The sequence below is a fragment of the Amblyraja radiata genome, chromosome 3, assembly GCF_010909765.2.
Source record: "Amblyraja radiata isolate CabotCenter1 chromosome 3, sAmbRad1.1.pri, whole genome shotgun sequence".
Classification (NCBI taxonomy): domain Eukaryota; kingdom Metazoa; phylum Chordata; class Chondrichthyes; order Rajiformes; family Rajidae; genus Amblyraja; species Amblyraja radiata.
The window spans coordinates 41,023,139-41,045,140 of NC_045958.1; the positions used below are offsets into that span (position 1 = coordinate 41,023,139).

Genomic DNA, 22,002 nt, shown 5'->3' on the forward strand with positions numbered 1-22,002 from the left:
ATGCTTGATAAATTATTCTAGTTTGATCGATTACCAAGATAAAAATCAATAAAATCTATCCATGCTGGGAAAACATACCTTTCCTCCAAATGAAACGTCTTCCTCACTTGGTTTGTATTCCCAAATGACCTCATTGTTTTCTACCCCTTTAAGACTGAAGTTGGCCAAGTTGTCTACCAAAAATCCTTCAATCTGTACAAAAAAAATAGATAATTTCTGGTTAAAAAAAACATGTTTTTTTATTTGCCCAAAAATCTTACCGACAATTATAATGAATGCCCAAATTTAGAAGTGCCAGTGGATCTGTTTCTTGTTTTTTTTAAAACACAGATTATACTATCTTGATAAGCAAATTGATAGAACCTCAACTTTAAGCAAAGCTTTCCTACACAATGATGACTTCGCTGATCAAATAAATTCGTACTACACTTCAAACAGTCTCTCTATGGCAAAATGAAAATTTAAAAAAACACTATGGTAAAATCGCAATAAAGGAGGGGGCGGGGTCAGGGACCGTGTCTGTTGTTGCCGATTATCCGCTATAACCGGGTGAGAGAGGTAAGTTTAACCCAAGGGGAAGAAACACTGTGGGGGGGGGGGGGGGTTTGGGAGAAATTTTGGGGTTAAACTAGGGTTAAGAATTCACAGGCCGGGGAGCCAGGGACAGGCCCAGAACTCACGCCGCCTTCATGCTGCTCGCTCTCTCTACTCCCGCAACCGGAAGCACGCCACGTGGCGAGAGCTCACTGAGTAACCTGGTGGAAGTGGAGGGCAGTGCAACGGGAGCCTCGTGCTGTTACCAGGCAACCAAGACATGCACTGCCAGAACCATGTAGGTGCTGTGATGCTGGCCAGGTTTATATCCAACATGCGGGACCTCACTTTACGGCAACCACTGCAAACCCATGCCCAATGAAACGCTCTTAAAGAGTGTTTTACTGCTTGCCCTCTCACTGCCGCCCTTCCGCTGCACTACGTGCCGACTTCCACCATGAACAGAAGATTCTGTCTGCTATAACCTAAATCCATTATATAGAGCTCCGTAATCGCGAGGGTTTACTGTACTTCTACATTTCAGATGTTTCTTGCAATTAGATTTATTCACCAGAAGAGCAGATAGAAATCTTACCCACAATCCAAAATACACAGGTAGCACACATTCACTCCTTTGTTGAAGAAAGAATATGACCATTATAGCAAAAGCATAGGGTGGCAACCCTCCTTCCTCTGGGCTATCAATGTGACAAAGCTGAAAACATCAACAGATTAGTTGGATTTAAAAACAAGTTCATAGATGATCATAGAAACATTTAATTAATGCGAGGGGGGAATGTCCAGCACATCATGCTTGCGCTGTTCTTTGAAAGTTTCACCCTATTTATTTTCATGTGTAACCCTGTAAAACAATCATCCTTCAATTATTTTATGCAAACAACTTTCACAGTCTGTGTGAAATATGATGCCAAGACCATATCTACCTGCATTGGGTGGGGAGGGGGGAGAAGGTTCTGTCTAACCTATCTATGCCGCTCATAATGTCATATACTTCCTCCGGTCTCCCCGCAATCTCCAGTGATCCAGTTCTGTTTAACCTCTCCCCGTAGCTAATACCCCCTAATCCAGGCATTATTGTGGCAAACCTCCTCTGCACCCTTTCCAAAGCCTCCACATCCTTCCTGTAATGGGGCGACCAGAAATGCACGTAATACTCCAAATGTGGCCTAACCAAAGTCCTCAGATTAAAGTCCATCTGCCATTTTTCCATCCATTTCTGAAGCTGCTCTGTATACTTTGACAGCCATCCTCACAGTCCACGAGTCCATCATCTACAAACTTGCGAACCAACCAGTCTACATTTACTGCACATACATTTTTCACTATGACAATAACAAAATGTTCCCGGGTGCTATATACAGTGCCCTCCATGTTTAGAACAAAGACCCATCATTTATTATTTTGCCCGTACTCCACAATTTGAGAATTGTAATAGTAAAAAAAAAAATCACATGTGGTTAAATTGCACATTGTCAGATTTTCAGATTTTAATAAAGGCAGTTTGGTTTCACTGTGTAGAAATTACAGCTGTGTTTATAAATATTGCCCCCATTTCAGGGCACCATAATGTTGGCGACACATGGCTTCATGGATGTTTGTAATTGGTCAGGTGTGTTTAATTGCCTCCTTAATGCAGGTATAAGAGAGCTCTCAGCACCTAGTCTTTCCATCACCTTATCAACACGAGGACCAAAGTTGTGCAAATTAAAGTCAAAGAAGCCATTATGAGACTGAGAAACAAGAATAAAACTGTTAGAGACATCAGCCAAACCTTAGGCTTACCAAAATTAACATTAAGAAGAAAGAGAGCACTGGTGAGCTTACTAATCGCAAAGGGACTGGCAGGCCAAGAAAGACCTCCACTGCTGATGACAGAAGAATTCCCATTTGATTTATTTCTATTACAAATCTCAAATTGTGGAGTACGAGGCAAATAAATAAATGATGGGTCTTTGTCCCAAACATTATAGAGGGCACTGTATGCAATATGCATAGGGAAAAAATAAATTAAGTTAAACATTGGAAAAGATTCTACCCGAGCAACAAAAGCAAAAATTTGAATCATTTAAAACCAGCTGTAATGTTGCAGAGAAAAATGACATGAAATTGGTCCTTCGACCCACTGATAATCAAGTATCCATTTATACTAATCATATATTGACCAACATTCTATCCCAGTCATCTGGATGTCAAAATCTGAAAGATTTACAATGCACACATGCCATTGGCCTTTCTCCTTGCTGTAATTCATATGTTAACTATGTATTTAAAATGCAAGGTTAACCATATCCAAACAATTGCATTTCCCAAATGTATTAAAAATAAAACTCTTCACAAAATCAATAATCTCATATTTATCCATTTTATATCCATCTATTTCCTGACCATTCACTTTCTGGCCTAAATCCTTGTTGCACATAATTTGCAAAATTAGGTACACGACATTCTGCACCCCCCCCCCCCCCCCCCATCCCATATTGACAATTACTAACATTGGAAAGTCAGAGGAAACCAGTTTTGCCAGTTACGGGAACCAACTTCTGGTCATTCACGGTGGCGCAACGGTAGAGTTGCTGCCTTACAATGAATGTAGCGCTGAAGACTCGGGTTCGATCTTGACAACGGGTGCAGTCTGTACAGAATCTGTACGTTCTCCCCGTGAGTTTTCTCCGAGATCTTCGGTTTCCTCCCACAATCCGGACGTACAGGCTTGTAGGTTAATTGGATTGGTAAATGTAAAAATTGTCCCTAATGGGTGTAGGATAGTGTTAATGGGCGAGGATCGCTGGTCGGCGTGGACCTGGTGGCCGAAGGGCCTGTTTCCAATCCGTATCTTTAAACTAAACTACACTTATCACATATATTGTACTTCTTGATTTAATAGTATTATGCGAGCTTCTTTGCATGTACCCATGCCCATAAGTCAGGCATTCGTAACTCAGGGACAGTCAGTATGGTTCATAACAACGGAGAGCATTATTTTGTTTAAAATTTAAAATTTCATTGAATCGATCATTTCGTATCTAGTAGCAGAAAAATTCATACATTAAAATTAAATATTTTATTAAAAATGAGGTGTCACAAATGTTTTCTTGAAGAGATGATGCAGAGGACTGATGAGCGGAGGGCAATAGATATTTCTGCATGTCTACGACAATGGAAAGAGTCAGAGGGTGGTAGTGAAGAGTTATTTTTCAAATTGAAGGCTTCTAACCAGTATTAGACAATAGGTGCAGGAGTAGGCCATTCGGCCCTTTGAGCCAGCACCGCCATTCAATGTGATCATGGCTGATCATCCCCAATCAGTACCCCGTTCCTGCCTTCTCCCCATATCCCCTGACTCCGCTATTTTTAAGAGCCCTATCTAGCTCTCTTGAAAGCATCCAGAGAACCTGCCTCCACGGCCTTCTGAGGCAGAGAATTCCACAGACATTGTGCCACCACTGAGAATGGTGCTGAGAATATTGTTGTTTGTCATCTATATTAACAATTTGAATGACAATATTTTTAATAAGGTTAATAAGATGCGGTTGACACCAAAATCTGATTTCAATGAAGGTTATGATTATAAAAAGATTAGATTAACTGGGGACGTGGGTCAAGGAATGGCAGGTGAAATATAACTTGGTAAAGTGTAAGGTGTGGCACTTTGGTAAATTAAATATATCTTGTACAGTAAATGGTAGTATTTGGGACAGCACTGGAATATTTAGTTCCCCGAAGGTGGTGACTCAGACAGACAGAGACGTGAAGGTGGCGTTGGGCATGCTTGCTTTTGTCAGGCAAGGCAATGAGTACAGGTGGTGGTATGTCATGTTACAAGTCATTGGCGAGACCACACTTGGGAGTATTGTGCATAGATCTGGTCGTCCAGCTATCTTTAAGCTGAAAAGGCTACAAAATAGATTTGCGAGGATGTTACCAGGAAAGAATTTAAGGAGGCTGGCTATGGCATTGTTTCCCTGGAGTGTAAGAGGCCGAGGGGTGACCTTATACAAGACATATAAAATCATGATGGACATACATAGTGGATGGTCACAGTCTTTCATTCAGTCAAGGCAAGTCTAACCCTAGAGGGCATAGATTTAAGGTGAGAGGGGCAAGATTGTGCAACATTTTCCATAGTGAGAGGTGAGTATCATAAACAAGCTGCAAGAAAAAGCAAGCAGGTACAATTACACCATTTAAAAGACATTTGAACTGGTTCAAAGGTTTAGAAGGACATGGGACAAACATGGGGAAATAGGACATCTAGATCAGCATGGACAATTTGGGCCAAAATGCTTATCTCCATGCTGTAAAACCCGATAACTCCTTGAATAAGTTGAAAGCAATCTAAACTTTAACGAAAAGTAGTTGTCAAAGTAAGGTTGGAGGAAAAAAGTGAATATTGACAATTAAACTTGTACTAAACAAACTACTATTTTAGTCAAGAAAAAAACCGGAATTTCTTACCTTTCCCCAAGATCTAAGGGCAATAACCAACGGAGTAAGAGAAGGTTCAAACTTTGCCAAGGCAGCTAAGTGACAAGTTGTGAGCCATGCATTTTCATTGCCTGCACTTATTTTACATAAAAGGCCGCTGAAAGGGAGTATGGGGAGGAGATTATAAAATCATGCAGGTTAATTCATAACTGTACAGTGCTCTCAAATAAATTCATACACAAATTTAGAACATAGCTTTTTTTCTTTGAGAAAAATGAGAATAAAACTGATCTAATAGATCAAATGTAAAAATTAATTTTCAAAATCTAAAAAGCAGATGTATCATTATTTCAGGAACACTTTGTCTTGCATGTTTACTTGCTGCAGGTTGATCGAGAATTTTGTAATAAGCCATTCAAGGAAGGTGGCATTCATGGAAGAACCCATGAATGAAGCCTATCATTTCAATTTGCTTCTGTCCCACTGGAATGGCGGTCTTGATTGGCAGGTGTGTTCATTGTAGCACAGGGCTACATTGTCATTATTTTGAGTGTTAACTCTGTGCAATTGAGGACTCAGACTTATACACTTTCTCACAACATGCCAGTTAGAAGCAATTAGGAACTATTAATATGCAGAGGATCCCCTGGTAAAAAAGTCAGTGAAGTTCACAAGGGACAATTGTATTCAATGACGAGTTTTAGATCAGAAAAGGATGCAAATGCTACAAACATACTGTCTGTACAGAGTACAATTTCTTTACTTACTTTAATTTATTGAAACACAATAAACTTAGATAACCAGTCTTTATTTATGAATGTGTATTCATCTGCCAGACAATGGAAATGTCAGATATACCATGCCCATAAATATACCGTGCCTTCCATAATGTTTGGGACAAAGACTTATAATTCATTTATTTGCCTCTGTACTCCCACAATTTGAGATTTGTAATAGAAAAAAAAAAATCACATGTGGTTAAAGTGGACATTGTCAGATTTTATTAAAGGGTATTTTCATTCATTTTGGTTTCACCATGTAGAAATCTCTAATTTCAGGGCACCATAATATTTGTGACACATGGCTTCACAAGTGTTTGTAATTGCTCAGGTGTGTTTAATTGCCTTCTTAATGCAGGTATAAGAGAGCTCTCAGCACCTAGTCTTTCCATCACCTTTGGAAACTTTTATCAACACGAGGCCCAAAGTTGTGCCAATTAAAGTCAAAGAAGCCATTATGAGACTGAGAACCAAGAATAAAACTGTTAGAGACACCAGCCAAACCTTAGGCTTACCAAAATTAACTGTTTGCAACATCATTAAGAAGAAAGAGAGCACTGGTGAACTTACTAATCGCAAAGGGACTGGCAGGCCAAGAAAGACCTCCACTGCTGATGACAGAAGAATTCCCTATATAATAAAGAAAAATCCACATACACCTGTCCGACAGATCAGAAACACTCTTCAGTAGTCAGGTGAGGATTTGTCAATGACCACTGTCCACAGAACACTTCATGAACAGAAATACAGAGGCTACAGTGCAAGATGCACTGGTTAGTCACAAAAATAGGGTGGCCGGGTTACAGTATGCCAAGAAGTACGTAAAAGGTCAACCACAGTTCTGGAAAAAGATCTTGTGGACAGAGGAGATGAAGATTAACATATCAGTGTGATGGCAAGAGCAAAGAATGGAAGAGAGAAGGAACTTCCCAAGATCGAAAGCATATCACCTCATCTGTGAAACACTGTGGTGGGGGTGTTATGTATGTGGGCATGTATGGCTGCTGAAGGTACTGGCTCAATACAATACAATATTAGCCAAGTATGTTTTGCAACATACTTCATTTGCCAAGTCAGTCTTACAAATAAAAAGCACCAGAACACACAAAATACATTTTAACATAAACATCCACCACAATGACCCCTCCACATTCCTCACTGTGATGGAAGGAGAAAAAAAGTTCAATCTCTTCCCTTGTCTCCCGCGGTCGGGGGCCACGAACCTTCCATTGACGGGACGATCTTACTCCCATAGCTGGCTGTCGGGCCCTCCTCATCAGGGCGATTAAGCTCCTGCAACAGGGGGAATCTCAGCTTCCCGCGTCGAGCGATCTGACCCCGGGTCGGGGCTTGTCGAACCTTCTGCATCGTTGGAGCTCCCGACATCTACCGTCTCTACCCGAGACTGCGGGCTCTCGACGGTAAAGTCTGCAGGCAAGGGATTGGCTCCGATGGTAAGTCCACGATGGGGCTTAAAGTCCTGCGCGATGCCTCCAGGTCCACGATGTTAGGTCGCAGAGCGACCGAAGATACGACCCGGAAAACAATCGCATCTCCGGCAAGGTAAGAGATTGGAAAAAAGCTTCCCCCGACCCCCTCCCCCCACAGAAAACAAACCAGAGAAGGAGTTTTTCAAAGCAAAAAACTGGTAAATTCATGTGGCCAAGTCAATCACCCAATCTGAACCCAATTGAGCATGCGTTTTATATGCTGAAGTGAAAACTGAAGGGAACTAGCCCCCAAAACAAGCATAAGCTAAAGATGGCTGCAATACAGGCCTGGCAGAGCATCACCAGAGAAGACACCCAGCATCTGATGATGTCCATGAATCGCAGACTTCAAGCAGTCATTGCATGCAAAGGATATGTAACAAAATACTAAGCATGACTACTTTCATTTACATGACATTGCTGTGTCCCAAACATTATGATGCACTGAAATGGGGGAACTATGTATAAACACTGCTGTAATTTCTACATGGTGAAACCAAAATGTATAAAAATGGCCTTTATTAAAATCTGACAATGTGCACTTTAACCACATGTGATTTTTTTCTATTACAAATCTCAAATTGTGGAGTACAGATGCAAATAAATATAAATGATGGGACTTTGTGCCAAACATTATGAAGGGCACTGTACTGATAACTCAAGTCATAGCATCTGCCCCTTGGAAGTCTTCCGGCATACCAACTCAAAATTGGTAAATTACAATGCCAAGATCCCATCCCAAAATAGGAAAGCGAGGAATGAAAAAGATAAAATAAATACTTCAAAATATTATGGAAATAAATTATGCTTGATATTGGTGTATTGTAATATACAGCCAAACTAATTAGCACTCAATGGTTTATCTTTTGTAAACATTTCATTTCATATTACACATAATTACTGCAATGGCATTCAGATTAAGAAAAAGCACCACACACCTTTGCTTGGCTCTGCATAGTATGACAGGCACTCTGGCATGGAACTCTGCCTCAACATCAATGAAAGAAACTGAATAAATTTGGGAAAAGCAAAAAAAATCTAATTAACAATTCTTTTGTCTTTCTGGCTATAGTTCTTTCTGCTCACCAATGGTGAGGTGATGGGAGTTAATACATTTGAATAAACCTAAAACAAAACTAACCTGAACAATACATCTGCTCAGAGATATTCTGGCATTCAAAATGTAGATCCCTCAGAAAGAACCATTTTCTCAGGCAGTTACAAATCCTTATATTGGTGAGGCAGATCATAATAACTACGTATGTAGTCAATATATAAATGGGGTCAGTCATTTTCAGTGGGCAATAATCATCCAGAAACTTTTGAGGTCCTATTTGTGATATACTGGAGCACAAATATATATTTTTTGTAAAAGTGAGCCTGATTGGGATTTGCAAGATTTCAGCCTCAGCAATTCTGGTTTTGACCTAGAAGAGCACAGGCTGAAAAGGACAAAAATATAATTAAATGTGCTCACGTTTTAATCTGATGACAATATGAGTTTCAAAAACTTTTGCATTTCTATATGGTCATTTTGATTCATATTAGAGATACCGCGTAGAAGCAAACCCTTCGGTGCACTTGAGTCTACACTAACCTATTTTATTCTCCCCATATTCCTATAACTCTCCCTGCACACCAAAGATTCCATCCAACACTCATCTACACAGTAGAGGCCATTTTCAGTGACTTATTAACCTGTTAACGTGCACATTTATAGGATGTGGTGGAAAGGTGATGTGATCAAAATAAGAACATGCGCTCCAGCCAGAGAGCATTATAGGTCAGGACAGAGGCAGAGTTGCTGACATTGTGTGGCACAGCACTACTAGTTACGTTCACTGTATCACCCATATTGTGCATCATAATTTGTGTGTATCAAGCTCTTCGAAGGGCAAGGCATATTACAGTAGCCCCATGCCAGCTCTAAAACAAAAGATACGTAAAAATAATTCAAAAATTGAATTCAAACTGATACACACAATTGGAAGTTAGTTCTTTTTCTACTATTTTAGTCAACTGTTGTACGTAAGACTATTCTGGATTAAGTAGTTACTTCTCAATGACAGTCAAATTATGCATATATGAAAAAATATGCTCCCATATTTTTTTTTTAACTTACTGCTATTCTTGAGGCTTTCCTGAACTAGCAATAGCACATCTGGTTGATTCATCTGAGGAACAAAAAAAGATACAAGTAATTTATCAAACAGTTACTTCATTTATACTGCTTGAAAATAAAACACGCTTTAATCTGTTTAAATTATTTTTTTAAATATAATATTTTTTCACCTTTCCAAGGTCAACCGTTTGCAGCCATAACTTTAATAAGAGTTTCTGATAAACCGCCATACACATTTATGATTATATATTACATTTCTTCATATTTACTGAAGTTAACAGATATATCAAATGTAAACAATTCAATCTTTAAGTTTATTACAATATTCTAACGTCAGTTTTTGTTGAATTATGGTATAGGCTAATCTAATTTCAGTGCCCTCCATAATGTTTGGGACAAAGACCCATCATTTATTTATTTGCCTCTGTAAACCACAATTTGAGATTTGTAATAGAAAAAAAAATTTCACATGTGGTTAAAGTGCACATTGTCAGATTTTAATAAAGGCCATTTTTATACATTTTGGTTTCACCATGTAGAAATGACAGCAGTGTTTATACAATTTTTATATAATGTATAAAAATACCCTTTAATAAAATCTGACAATGTGCACTTTAACCACATGTGTTTTTTTTCCTATTACAAATCTCAAATTGTGGAGTACCGAGGCAAATAAATAAATGATGGGTCTGTCCCAACGTCACTGGAAGATGGTGGAATATTCTGTTTCACTATACCGTTGGTGGGAGGGGGAGGGGGGGCGGCATTGTGATGTCACTGGAAGCTGGTGTGTTAAAAGGTGGTTATGGCTTTTTTTGAAACTTTAATCATGAAGTTGGGGGGGGACGGGGACGGACGAAGGGGGCGTGGCACTGGGCAGTTTGGGAGCCCATTGTGATTTGTGCACCATGAGTGGCATTGTGACATCATCAGTGGAAAGTCCTGGTAAAAGGCTGTGTGTGAGAACCGTTTTTTACCTTTAAAAAAAAACTTGTATCATCAATAACGTGAAATATAACATGAAATGTGAAGGGAACCTGGTTTTTGCGTCGACTGGGTTAATTTGAGTAATAATCTGTAAACATTTCAACTGTGGCGCGTGGTGTTTTGATGAAAGTAGAAGAACACATACAGAAACAGGCACACACGTACCTATACATACATACAAGATGAGACTTTTAATAGTATACTAGACCAAGTGCAGACCCGTTGGGTCTGTTCCCCCAACGCGTGTTTGCGGGGGGGGCTGGGCGTCATGCAGCGTCACACACACTAACCCCCCCCCCCAACACACACTACCCCCATTGATATTATATTAATATTATTAATTTGCTCCTTTTACCCCATAACCCTATCCACTGACGCATAGGGGGGGAGGAAGAGAGGGGGGGAGGAAGGGAGGGGGGGGAGGAAGAGAGGGGGGGAGGAAGAGAGGGGGGGGAGGAAGAGAGGGGGGGAGGAAGAGAGGGGGGGAGGAAGAGAGGGGGGAGGAAGAGAGGGGGGGAGGAAGAGAGGGGGGGAGGAAGAGAGGGGGGGAGGAAGAGAGGGGGGGAGGAACAGAGGGGGGAGGAAGAGAAGGGGGAGGAAGAGAGGGGAGGGAGAGAGAAAGAGGGGGGAGGGAGAGAGAAAGAGGGGGGAGGGAGAGAGAAAGAGGGGAGAGGGAGAGAGAAAGAGGGGAGAGAGAGAGAGAGAGGGGGAAGAGAGAGTGGGGGAGAGAGAGAGTGGGGGAGAGAGAGAGTGGGGGGAGAGAGAGAGTGTGGGAGAGAGAGAGAGAGAGAGAGAGAGTGGGGGGGAGAGAGAGAGAGAGAGAGTGGGAGAGAGAGAGAGAGAGAGTGGGGGAGAGAGAGAGAGAGAGAGAGAGAGAGAGAGTGGGGGGGAGAGAGAGATAGAGGGGGAGGGGGGGGGAGAGAGAGGGAGTGGGGGGGGGGGAGAGAGAGAGAGAGGGGTGGTGCGGCAGCACATGGGGGCCCGATCTGAGAATGGTGAAAAGCAGCGGGGGGACCCACCAGCGTGGCAGAGCCGGGCCGGGCGGGGGGGGGGGGGGGGGGGGGGGAAGGACAGAAGTGGCCTCTGACTCCCTGGAAACCCACAGCTGGAATAAGTGGGCGGGCAGGGTTTCACGAGCTGCGCCGACAAGGAGGAGAAGTTTCAGTGCGTGAGGCGCCGCTGCCCCAAGATCTGCAGAACAAAGATCCTATAGCGGAGCTGTAGAATCTTTGTTCTGCAGAACTTTCTCGATCTTTCTGCGCCTTTTGAAGAACGGGGGGGTTGGGTGGCCGAAAGTACTTCGTGGAAAACTGCGCATGCGCGTTGACAGCAGCTGCATTAATCCACAGCGGCGGGGGGGGGGCAGGAGCCAGGTGGGCCTCGATTGGTGGGCATGTGGGCATTGTGACATCAGCAGCGGGCAAGCGGCTATTATCTTTTAAAAGGTGAGTTTTGTGAACAAGTTTACTCAAAATCTGTGGAAATAATTAAGCAAATTTAGAGAGGAGTGCATTTCTGAAATCATAAGTTAAATCCCTACCGAAATATGTAAAAATCTCCGCGTTTTTGAGTCTGGTTTTCGAGGAAATATGTTTCAAAGGCAAAATGACACACTCACACACACAGAGTTTTAAAGATAGATAGATAGAGATAGATAGATAGATAGATAGATAGATAGATAGATAGATAGATAGATAGATAGATAGATAGATAGATAGATAGATAGATAGATAGATAGATAGAGATAGATAGAGATAGATAGAGATAGAGATAGAGATAGAGATAGAGATAGAGATAGAGATAGAGATAGAGATAGATAGATAGATAGATTGATTGATTGATTAAACAGGTCCGCCAAAGTAACTGAACATATGGGTGTGTGAAGCAGGTGTGAAAGGTTTCAGAAGGTTTGATACAATGTTAATAATGTTTCAGGAGAAAGGGCCCTATGGCTAACTATTAAACATATCTATGCAGTCAGAATCTGCAACATTGATCAAAGATAATGCTGGCAGAGAAAACATGACATACAGTAATAATTTACAAAGCATATCAAATGAAGGGCAGATCGGAAATATGTTCTTTTTTTTTAAATGTAGAGAGTATTTAGTATTCAGAGGGTTAAACAATGTTCAGTTTGACTATCTCAATTGTAACAATTATCCTTAAAATCTGATTGAATAAAAAATGTTACATCAACTATGTATACAATCTATAATAACTTACATAAACTGGAAATTGAATATCAATGTTAAGGTCAGAATCTCTAAAGCCAAATCCTGTACAAGAGGATCCATAGAGTCTAAGTGAGCAGTCTGGATGATAAAAAAGAAACACCAATATATAAATATTATATATATCAATAGGTACACAAAAATGCTGGAGAAACTCAGCGGGTGCAGCAGCATCTATGGAGCGAAGGAGATAGGCAATGTTTCGGGCCGAAACCCTTCATATCAATGTTGCCTTAAAGCAATATTACAACATGAAATAAAACCAACATCATATAACCATATAACAATTACAGCACGGAAACAGGCCATCTCGACCCTTCTAGTCCGTGCCGAACACGTATTCTCCCCTAGTCCCATATCATGATATATCTTTAAAGAAAAGGATTCTATAGTGTGCCTAAAAAATCAATGCAGAGCTGAAATATGAAATAACAGGTATAGGCCTTGCACCAGTTCGGCATGCACTGAAAATATGGATCAGCTCATTAGATTTAGCCCAGGACCACTTTCCCGCAATAACCTCATATTGCTCGATTCCATTAACATGTAAAAATCTATAGATCCCTTCCGTGAATATGCTCAGCACGAGAGCTTCCAAACAGCCTTCTTTCATAATGGATTTCAAAGAAACGCCACTCCTTTCAGGAAATTTCAACTCATCTTTATTTTGAATGTCCAACCGGTTATTTTGAGATCATCTCTCATTCTTTACAAACTCTCTATCCAAGTAATCAGTTTGGTGAACCTTTCTTTGTCAGACATATCCTGCTTTGGGTTGGGTTGGCGGAGCGACTCACCCGTTGCAGTGGCCCCTACAACCTGTCTGTCTTTTTTTTATTTTTTGTCTAGTTAAATGTAGTGTTTGGTGTTTTTTAATACTGGTTTTAAATGTGTATATGTGGGGGGCGAGGGGGGGGGGGCAGGGGGAAACTGTTTAAAATCTCTTCCCTGTCTGGGAGACCCGACCTTTTCCCTGTCGGGTCTCTGTTGTCGTTGGGGCCTAGCACCGTGGAGCGGCCTCCAACCTGAACGACCCGGGGGCTCGGGAGACTGCGGACTACTCACCATCGTGGGGAGCGGTGGTCACTCGCTGCTGCGACTCGTCTCCTGGGGCTCGGAGGCTCCAGCAACGCAGCCGCAGGTCCGGTGGACTGGGACATCTGGAGCTCACGGGTCCGGGGGGAGAGACCGCTTCCCGGAGCTCCCGCAACGCGACTTCTCCAGCCCGTGTCGCGGGGTTGGAACGACCCGGAGCGGGGTCATACATCGCCCGGCACGGCTTCATGGCCGTGGGACATTACAGTGCCCGCCGGGGGCTCCAACTTCGAGACTTCTAGACCGGGAGCGGGGCCGTAAATCGCCCAGCATGGCCTAAAATGGCCGTGGGACTTATCATCGCCCGCCTGGGGCTTCAACATCGGGAGAGACATGGAGAACAGGGGAGAGAAAAGACTTTGCCTTCCATCACAGTGGGTCCACTGTGATGGATGTTTGTGTGAACTAAATTGTGTGTATGTCTAGGAATTGTCTTTGTTTGTATGGCTGTGGAAACAGAATTTCGTTTGAGCGTCACTGAGGCTCAAATGACAATAAATTGTATTGTATTAACATAGAAACATAGAAATTAGGTGCAGGAGTAGGCCATTCGGCCCTTCGAGCCTGCACCGCCATTCAATATGATCATGGCTGATCATCCAACTCAGTATCCCGTACCTGCCTTCTCTCCATACCCTCTGATCCCCTTAGCCACAAGGGCCACATCTAACTCCCTCTTAAATATAGCCAATGAACTGGCCTCGACTACCCTCTGTGGCAGGGAGTTTCAGAGATTCACCACTCTCTGTGTGAAAAAAGTTCTTCTCATCTCGGTTTTAAAGGATTGCCCCCTTATCCTTAAGCTGTGACCCCTTGTCCTGGACTTCCCCAACATCGGGAGCAATCTTCCTGCATCTAGCCTGTCCAACCCCTTAAGAATTTTGTAAGTTTCTATAAGATCCCCTCTCAATCTCCTAAATTCTAGAGAGTATAAACCAAGTCTATCCAGTCTTTCTTCATAAGACAGTCCTGACATCCCAGGAATCAGTCTGGTGAACCTTCTCTGCACTCCCTCTATGGCAATAATGTCCTTCCTCAGATTTGGAGACCAAAACTGTACGCAATACTCCAGGTGTGGTCTCACCAAGACCCTGTACAACTGCAGTAGAACCTCCCTGCTCCTATACTCAAATCCTTTTGCTATGAAAGCTAACATACCATTCGCTTTCTTCACTGCCTGCTGCACCTGCATGCCCACTTTCAATGACTGGTGTACCATGACACCCAGGTCTCGCTGCATCTCCCCTTTTCCTAGTCGGCCACCATTTAGATAATAGTCTGCTTTCCTGTTTTTGCCACCAAAATGGATAACCTCACATTTATCCACATTATACTGCATCTGCCAAACATTTGCCCACTCACCCAGCCTATCCAAGTCACCTTGCAGTCTCCTAGCATCCTCCTCACAGCTAACACTGCCCCCCAGCTTCGTGTCATCCGCAAACTTGGAGATATTGCCTTCAATTCCCTCATCCAGATCATTAATATATATTGTAAATAGCTGGGGTCCCAGCACTGAGCCTTGCGGTACCCCACTAGTCACTGCCTGCCATTGTGAAAAGGACCCGTTTACTCCTACTCTTTGCTTCCTGTTTGCCAGCCAGTTCTCTATCCACATCAATACTGAACCCCCAATGCCGTGTGCTTTAAGTTTGTAAACTAATCTCTTATGTGGGACCTTGTCGAAAGCCTTCTGGAAGTCCAGATACACCACATCCACTGGTTCTCCCCTATCCACGCTACTAGTTACATCCTCGAAAAATTCTATAAGATTCGTCAGACATGATTTACCTTTTGTAAATCCATGCTGACTTTGTCCAATGATTTCACCACTTTCCAAATGTGCTGCTATCCCATCTTTAATAACTGACTCTAGCAGTTTCCCCACTACCGATGTTAGACTAACTGGTCTGTAATTCCCCGTTTTCTCTCTCCCTCCCTTCTTAAAAAGTGGGGTTACGTTTGCTACCCGCCAATCCTCAGGAACTACTCCAGAATCTAAAGAGTTTTGAAAGATTATTACTAATGCATCCACTATTTCTGGAGCTACTTCCTTAAGTACTCTGGGATGCAGCCTATCTGGCCCTGGGGATTTATCGGCCTTTAATCCATTTAATTTACCCAACACCACTTCCCGGCTAACCTGGATTTCACTCAATTCCTCCAACTCCTTTGACCCGCGGTCCCCTGCTATTTCCGGCAGATTATTTATGTCTTCCTTAGTGAAGACGGAACCACAGTAGTTATTCAATTGGTCCGCCATATCCTTGTTCCCCATGATCAACTCACCCGTTTCTGACTGCAAGGGACCTACATTTGTTTTAACTAATCTCTTTCTTTTCACATATCTGTATTGTATTGTATTGTAAACTAGACCAGTACATTATACTCCAGAAGCAGTCTCACCAAGCTCCTTTACTCTTGGAGCAAAATGATCTTGCAATATTTGCCAACTTGTTTACCTTGATTGTGAACTTTCATATTAACATTAAATGATTTGCATACAAGCAAATTGTCGCTCAGAACAACAACACCTTGCACTATCTTTCTATTCTTTCCACCCAAAATGGAAGACCAAATACTTCTCCACATTATATTCTATGTTATCACCCACGCGCTAAGCTTGTCTACATATCCTGAAGTCTTTCTACATCTTCCTCACAGCCCACACTTTGAATCATTAGCTTTGCATCATCAATACATTTGGATAAACTGCACTGGATTCTGCCATTCAGATTTCTTGGAGCACGAGCACCAATCCCTGTTACTCCACTGGTCACAACCTCCCAACTCAAAAGTGACCCATTTACTGTCACTGCTTTCTGACTATTCACCAATTCTCAATTCACAGTATTATTACTCCCAATAACATGCATTCTAAATTTGCTAAGTATTCTCACGTGGCACTTAATCAAAGGCCTGCTGAAAGTTAAGATACTCCACATTATCAAGTACGGCATTAGCTACTCTGTCGGTTGCAACCTCAAAAACTCTTAAGATTTGTCACACACGATTTCTCATTGGTAAATCCATGTTGACATTGATCAATTCTATTAGGATTTTCGAAGTCCCCCGTTACCAACTCCTTAACCATAGATTCCAGCATTTTCCCATACTACTAATATCAGGTTGACTAGTCTACAGTTCCGTTTCCTTTTCCTTTGAAAACAGCTCTACAGAGCAAACAATCAGTATCAAAGGTAATAAATGTTGCATTACACAAAATAATACTGTACCTGGCAATAAATGCTGCAGAACATTTTCCATTTTTCTGGTAATTTCATGTCTTTTTCTCACGTCACCCTCAGTTAGGCCGTCCTCCTCAACAATCTTGTAAATGGCAGCATCAATTGCTCTGACTTGTGATGGACTTGGCGCTGGAAGCATTGCAAGCATTCCCTCTTCTTGTATGTCCTAACAACAAAACTCCAACTGATAAAATATTTTAATTGTCTCAAATGTTATGCACTTTGTTTGTCCCTGAAATTATAGTTATGAAATAATGCATATTCCATACATTTTTTGCATTTTCAATAATTTCACTGCTGAGCTATTTTCTTTGTGTCATCAAATTCTAAGGACAAGGAGTACACTGGCAAAGACAGTATATGATGCACATCCCCAAGTATATTTGGGACGGTGCCGCTGAGCTACCTCCTTGAATTGTTCAATCTTCCTGGAGAAGCTACTTCCACAATGCTGCAGGGTAGGTAGTTCCAGGAACCACAATGAAGGAACAACGATACATTTCAATGTCAGTATAGTGTGTAACTTGGAGGAAAGTCTGCAGGTAGTCATATTCCCTTGCACCCGTTGCCCTTATACTTCATACGTTACAACTCGAGAGATTCTGTCAGTGTAACCAAGGCAGGTAACTGCAATACATTTGCAGAGTGTACACACTGCAGCCACAGTATACACAGTATACAGTGGAAAACAGTAATATTTAGTGCTGGATGTAATGCCCATCAAGCTCTATGAGTCTTGTTGGAGCTGCACCCATCCAGGTAAATAGAGAACAATAGATTATCCTCATGTCTGTAAATGCTGTCAAGATGCAAATCACGTGTTGAGGATATTTAGACTGACCTGCCTTTGCACACCATACCTCCATCTACAAGGTAAGCATACAGAAGCATGTCAATACCAAATTCCCTTCACTGTGTAGTCTTAAGGGCCCCGATCTGAAATATTGCCTATCCACGTCCTTCAGAGATGCCGTCTGACCTGTTCAGTTCAGCACTTTGTGTTCTAGTTAAGATTCCAGCATCTGCAATTCCTATGTCTACATTTTTCAATAAGAGATAGGATCAGAATTAGGTTCATCAAGTCTGCTCCGCCATTTGTTCATGGCTGATCTATTTTTCCCTCTCAGCTCCATTCTCCTGCCTTCTCCCCATAACCTTTGACACCCTTGTTTTCAGGCAGCGTACAAGATTAAAGCTCATCAAAAACATATATTACAAGAGGTCAATTATGTCAGTAGAAATATTTTAATACCTATATTGAAACAAAAACAAATTATAGAAACAGCCTATGCTGCTATAATCTCTTTTTTCCCCACAATATGATTTCTTGAACTTTGCATGGTCCCTCTTGCCTCCACATGTAATGCACTGGTCTCAAAAAAGGTATTTGCTCATAGGACTCAAGGGTTTCTATTAGTAACAATTAGACTTTATATGTTCACTATAGTTAGTTCCATCAGAATAGATTACTGTGAATGCTGCCTTGAAAATGTTGTATCAATGATGAGATTAAATTTTATATTTGCAATTCATAAAAAGTATTCTCAGACTCCCACTTCCATTCTGTAAGTTGCAGATATCCGAGAAGGCAACCAACATAAAAAGATAAAACTTCAGTACTGACTCACCTTTAGGCACTTCTTGTGTCTTTTCTCCTTAATGTGTTTGTAGGCAGATGACTCTGATTCGATCAACACATCACAAAGTTTACATGTGTACTTTGCAGATGGACAATTTCGTGCACGCTGAAAAAACAACAAATGAACCATTTCTATTCCTGTACCTGTCCAAATATCTTTTAAACGTTGTAATTGTACCTATCTCCACAACTTCCTCCGGCAGCTCATTCCATACAGCATGATCTGTGTGGAAAAACATGCCCCTCGGGTCTCTATTAAATCTTTCCCTTCTCACCTAAAACCATGCCATCTACGTTTAGACTTACCCACCCTGGAAAAAAACTGCTGAATCTTATTTATATTCCTCACGAGTTTATGTGCCTCCATAGAGTCACCCCTCAACCACCTACACGCCAGGGAAAAAAGTTCAACCTATCCAACCTCTCCTTGTAGCTCAAGCGCTCCAGTCCAGGTAACATCCTTGTAAAACTTTCCTGCACCTTTTCTAGCTTAATAACATTTTTCCTAAAGTCGTGCAACCAAAACTGTGCACAAGACTCCAAGTGTGATCTTACCAACGACGTGTTCAGTTGCAACATGATGTCCCAAGTCCTGTAGTCAAAACACTGACTGATTATACAAGCAGGTCAGATGCACTTCTTCATCACTCTCTCCACCTGTGTGGCCACTTTCAAGGAATTATGTACCCCTAGCTCTCTCTGTTCCATACTCGACCCTACCACTGACTATGTTGGTCTTACTCCGGTTTAACTCATAAAATACAACACCCCATGTTTGTCCGAATTAAAGTCCATCTGCCATTCCTTGGCCCAGTTCACCTACAACCTGCTTCAGGTTGTAATCTTTGTAAACCTGCTCCACTGTCCTCTACACCACCAATTTAGGAGTCAAAAATAGCAGTGCCCCAGTATCTATCACAGTACTGGTCACAGTGCTCTCATCTGAATAACAAGCATCCACTACTACCCTCCTTCCACCAAGGCAATTTTGTTTCTACTTGGTTAATTTAACCTAGGATCCCATGTGATCTGACCTTCCTGCCCAACCTACCATGTAGGATTTACCAAAGGCCTTGCTAAAGTCCATGCACACATCTATTGCTTTGCTCTTTCCAAACTTCATTACTCCAAAATTTGAGCGATGCCATTTCCCACGTGGAAGCCATGCTACCTCTCCCGTCAACAGCTCTTGCCTTTCCAAATGCCAGTAGATCCTGAGTCTCAAAATCCTCTCCAGTAAATTTCCCCACTACTAATGTTAGGCTCACTGGTCTGTAGTTCCCTGTAGTCACATTTGATAAATCTGAAATTAGTGTTTTTGAGGTTGTAACTAACACGATAAGGACAAACTAGTGGATGCAACGTATTTAGATTTGTAGGACTTTCAATAAAGTGCCACAAAAGAGTTCACTGAACAGTGTTTGAGCACATGGGATTGGAGGTAATATGCTGATGTGGATAGAGAACTAGTTAATGGACAAAAATCAGAGGGTAGGAATTTAAAATGCCATGTTTGGAGTATCCTCTGTTCCCTATCAAAAGATTTAGAAGAGGACCATATGGAATACATCCATGTATATTGATGATAGTAAACTAGGGGGCAGTAGTTCTGGAGGGAGGGGCGGGATATAGAGAGAGGCTTCCAGGGAATATAGACAGGCCTATACTTGAAGGCATGACAGATAGAATACCATGCAGAAAAATATTCGGCATTCCAAATGGTAAAAGTTATTGAAAGATGATGTTTTAAATGGTGCAAGATGAAAAGGAGCTAGTCTTCAGAGGAACTTGGGCCTGCTTGTATATGATTCATTGAAAGTCAACATGTAGGTTTACCAAGCAAACAGTATGTGGGCATGAGGATTTAAGTTTAAGACTAATGCTTTTACTCCAAATACTTAAGAGGTTTGGCGAGACCACATCTAGAATAATATGTACAAGTTTGATTTCCTCATCCAAAGAGGGATGTGCAATAAAACTCAGATAATCCGCTCTTTATTTTGAAAATCTAATGGCTGGACATTTGGCTCACCAGGTAATGTTTGCCATGTTCTCCACTCAGATGGCCCTGGTTCCTCAAATCCCTTGAAACATATTTTTTCTATATTGCGTGCTCCCTTTGAAATTAGTGGTTCACTGGAAATGGGTCATTCTTCTATTTTACATCTTTTAAAAATGTGAACACTAGCTTGAAAATAAAGCATGACATGCCAGGACAATAAGGCATCAATTGCAAGAATTCACTACATTTTGTGTACAGCACGAAGAACCAATTGGCTAATTTCCTATTCTCGTTTCTTAATTAAATATTTTATTTACTTATATCTTTTAATATATAATTAAAATATTATTGCTAACTGTTGTTCTACTGTATGGTTTTATTGTATTCATCTAGAGTATTATCTGATTTAATGAGATAGCCGCAAGCAAAAGCTTTTCACTATATTGTGACAATAATAAACCAATACCAATAATATTACATCAAATTTGAAAGCAATTAAAATAAGCAAAATGTTAAAAACAGTATCAGCAAGAATGTTACTTGACGAATAAAGTAAGGGACCCAGATTCGATCCTGACTAAGGGTGCTGTCTGCACGGAGTTTGTACATTCTCACCGTGACCTGCGTGGGTTTTCACCGAGACCTTCGATTTCCCCCCCGCACTACAAAGACGTACAGGCTTGTAGATTTAATTGGCTTGCATAAATGTAAAAAAAATTGTGCCTAGTGTGTGTAGGATAATGTTATTGTGCAGGGATCGCTAGTCGGCGTGGACTCAGTGGGCCAAAGGACCTGTCTCCACACTATAAACTATTAAAAAAAATCCGTCAATTGATGGAGCACAATTACAATAATTGGAGGCATTCTATTGAATACTAAATTACAGAGAACATTTTATAACACATTCTTGTAACATTTCACCTGCTCCTAAAGTCAATAAATGAAAATGTGTGTACAGAAACAATACTTTTTTTTAAATCCAATAAAAATGCCAGAGTAGTTGCCACTTAAAATTCTTAGCAGAAGCAATATTGAAATGTTTTAAGTAGGCTAAAAGTAATTTTTTTCTATAATCCAGTAAACAAAAATAACTACCACTCTACCTTCTTGAGTCTGAAGATAGAATCTTCTTTGAGCCTTTCTTCAGCCAGATCTAGTTGATCTTCTTTTGTTAATTTGGATTCATCTGTAACTATTGTAAAGTCTTGCACTTGTTCATTTGTTTTTGTTCTCTTTGATTTCTTTTGTCCTTCAAATAAAATGTAGTCTTTAATCATCTGCACTGAACCAGGGTAGTTTACATTGTTGTAAATAGTTCCTTCACTGAATAATCTTAAAGCAAAACAAACTTTTGCAGCATGAACATATTTTCATTTAGAAATTGAGCAAACAATACTGATCCAAATAGTGATTCAACAAATAGCAC

At 41.2% G+C, this 22,002-nt stretch overlaps 1 protein-coding gene across 2 annotated transcripts in view; it reads right to left on the minus strand.

The window, feature by feature from the left end:
* The window catches only part of tut7 (terminal uridylyl transferase 7), a 93,578-nt gene that overhangs the window by 49,238 nt on the left and 22,338 nt on the right, over positions 1-22,002 (minus strand). For both annotated transcript variants that reach the window (XM_033017680.1, XM_033017681.1), the window contains exons 3-11: positions 21,680-21,825; positions 18,564-18,680; positions 16,924-17,101; positions 12,585-12,673; positions 9,372-9,423; positions 8,188-8,257; positions 5,011-5,137; positions 1,130-1,249; positions 79-192 (exon numbers count right to left, since the gene is read on the minus strand). In XM_033017680.1, the coding sequence (XP_032873571.1) occupies positions 79-192; positions 1,130-1,249; positions 5,011-5,137; positions 8,188-8,257; positions 9,372-9,423; positions 12,585-12,673; positions 16,924-17,101; positions 18,564-18,680; positions 21,680-21,825 (1,013 nt within the window). The remainder of the gene's footprint in view (positions 1-78; positions 193-1,129; positions 1,250-5,010; positions 5,138-8,187; positions 8,258-9,371; positions 9,424-12,584; positions 12,674-16,923; positions 17,102-18,563; positions 18,681-21,679; positions 21,826-22,002) is intronic.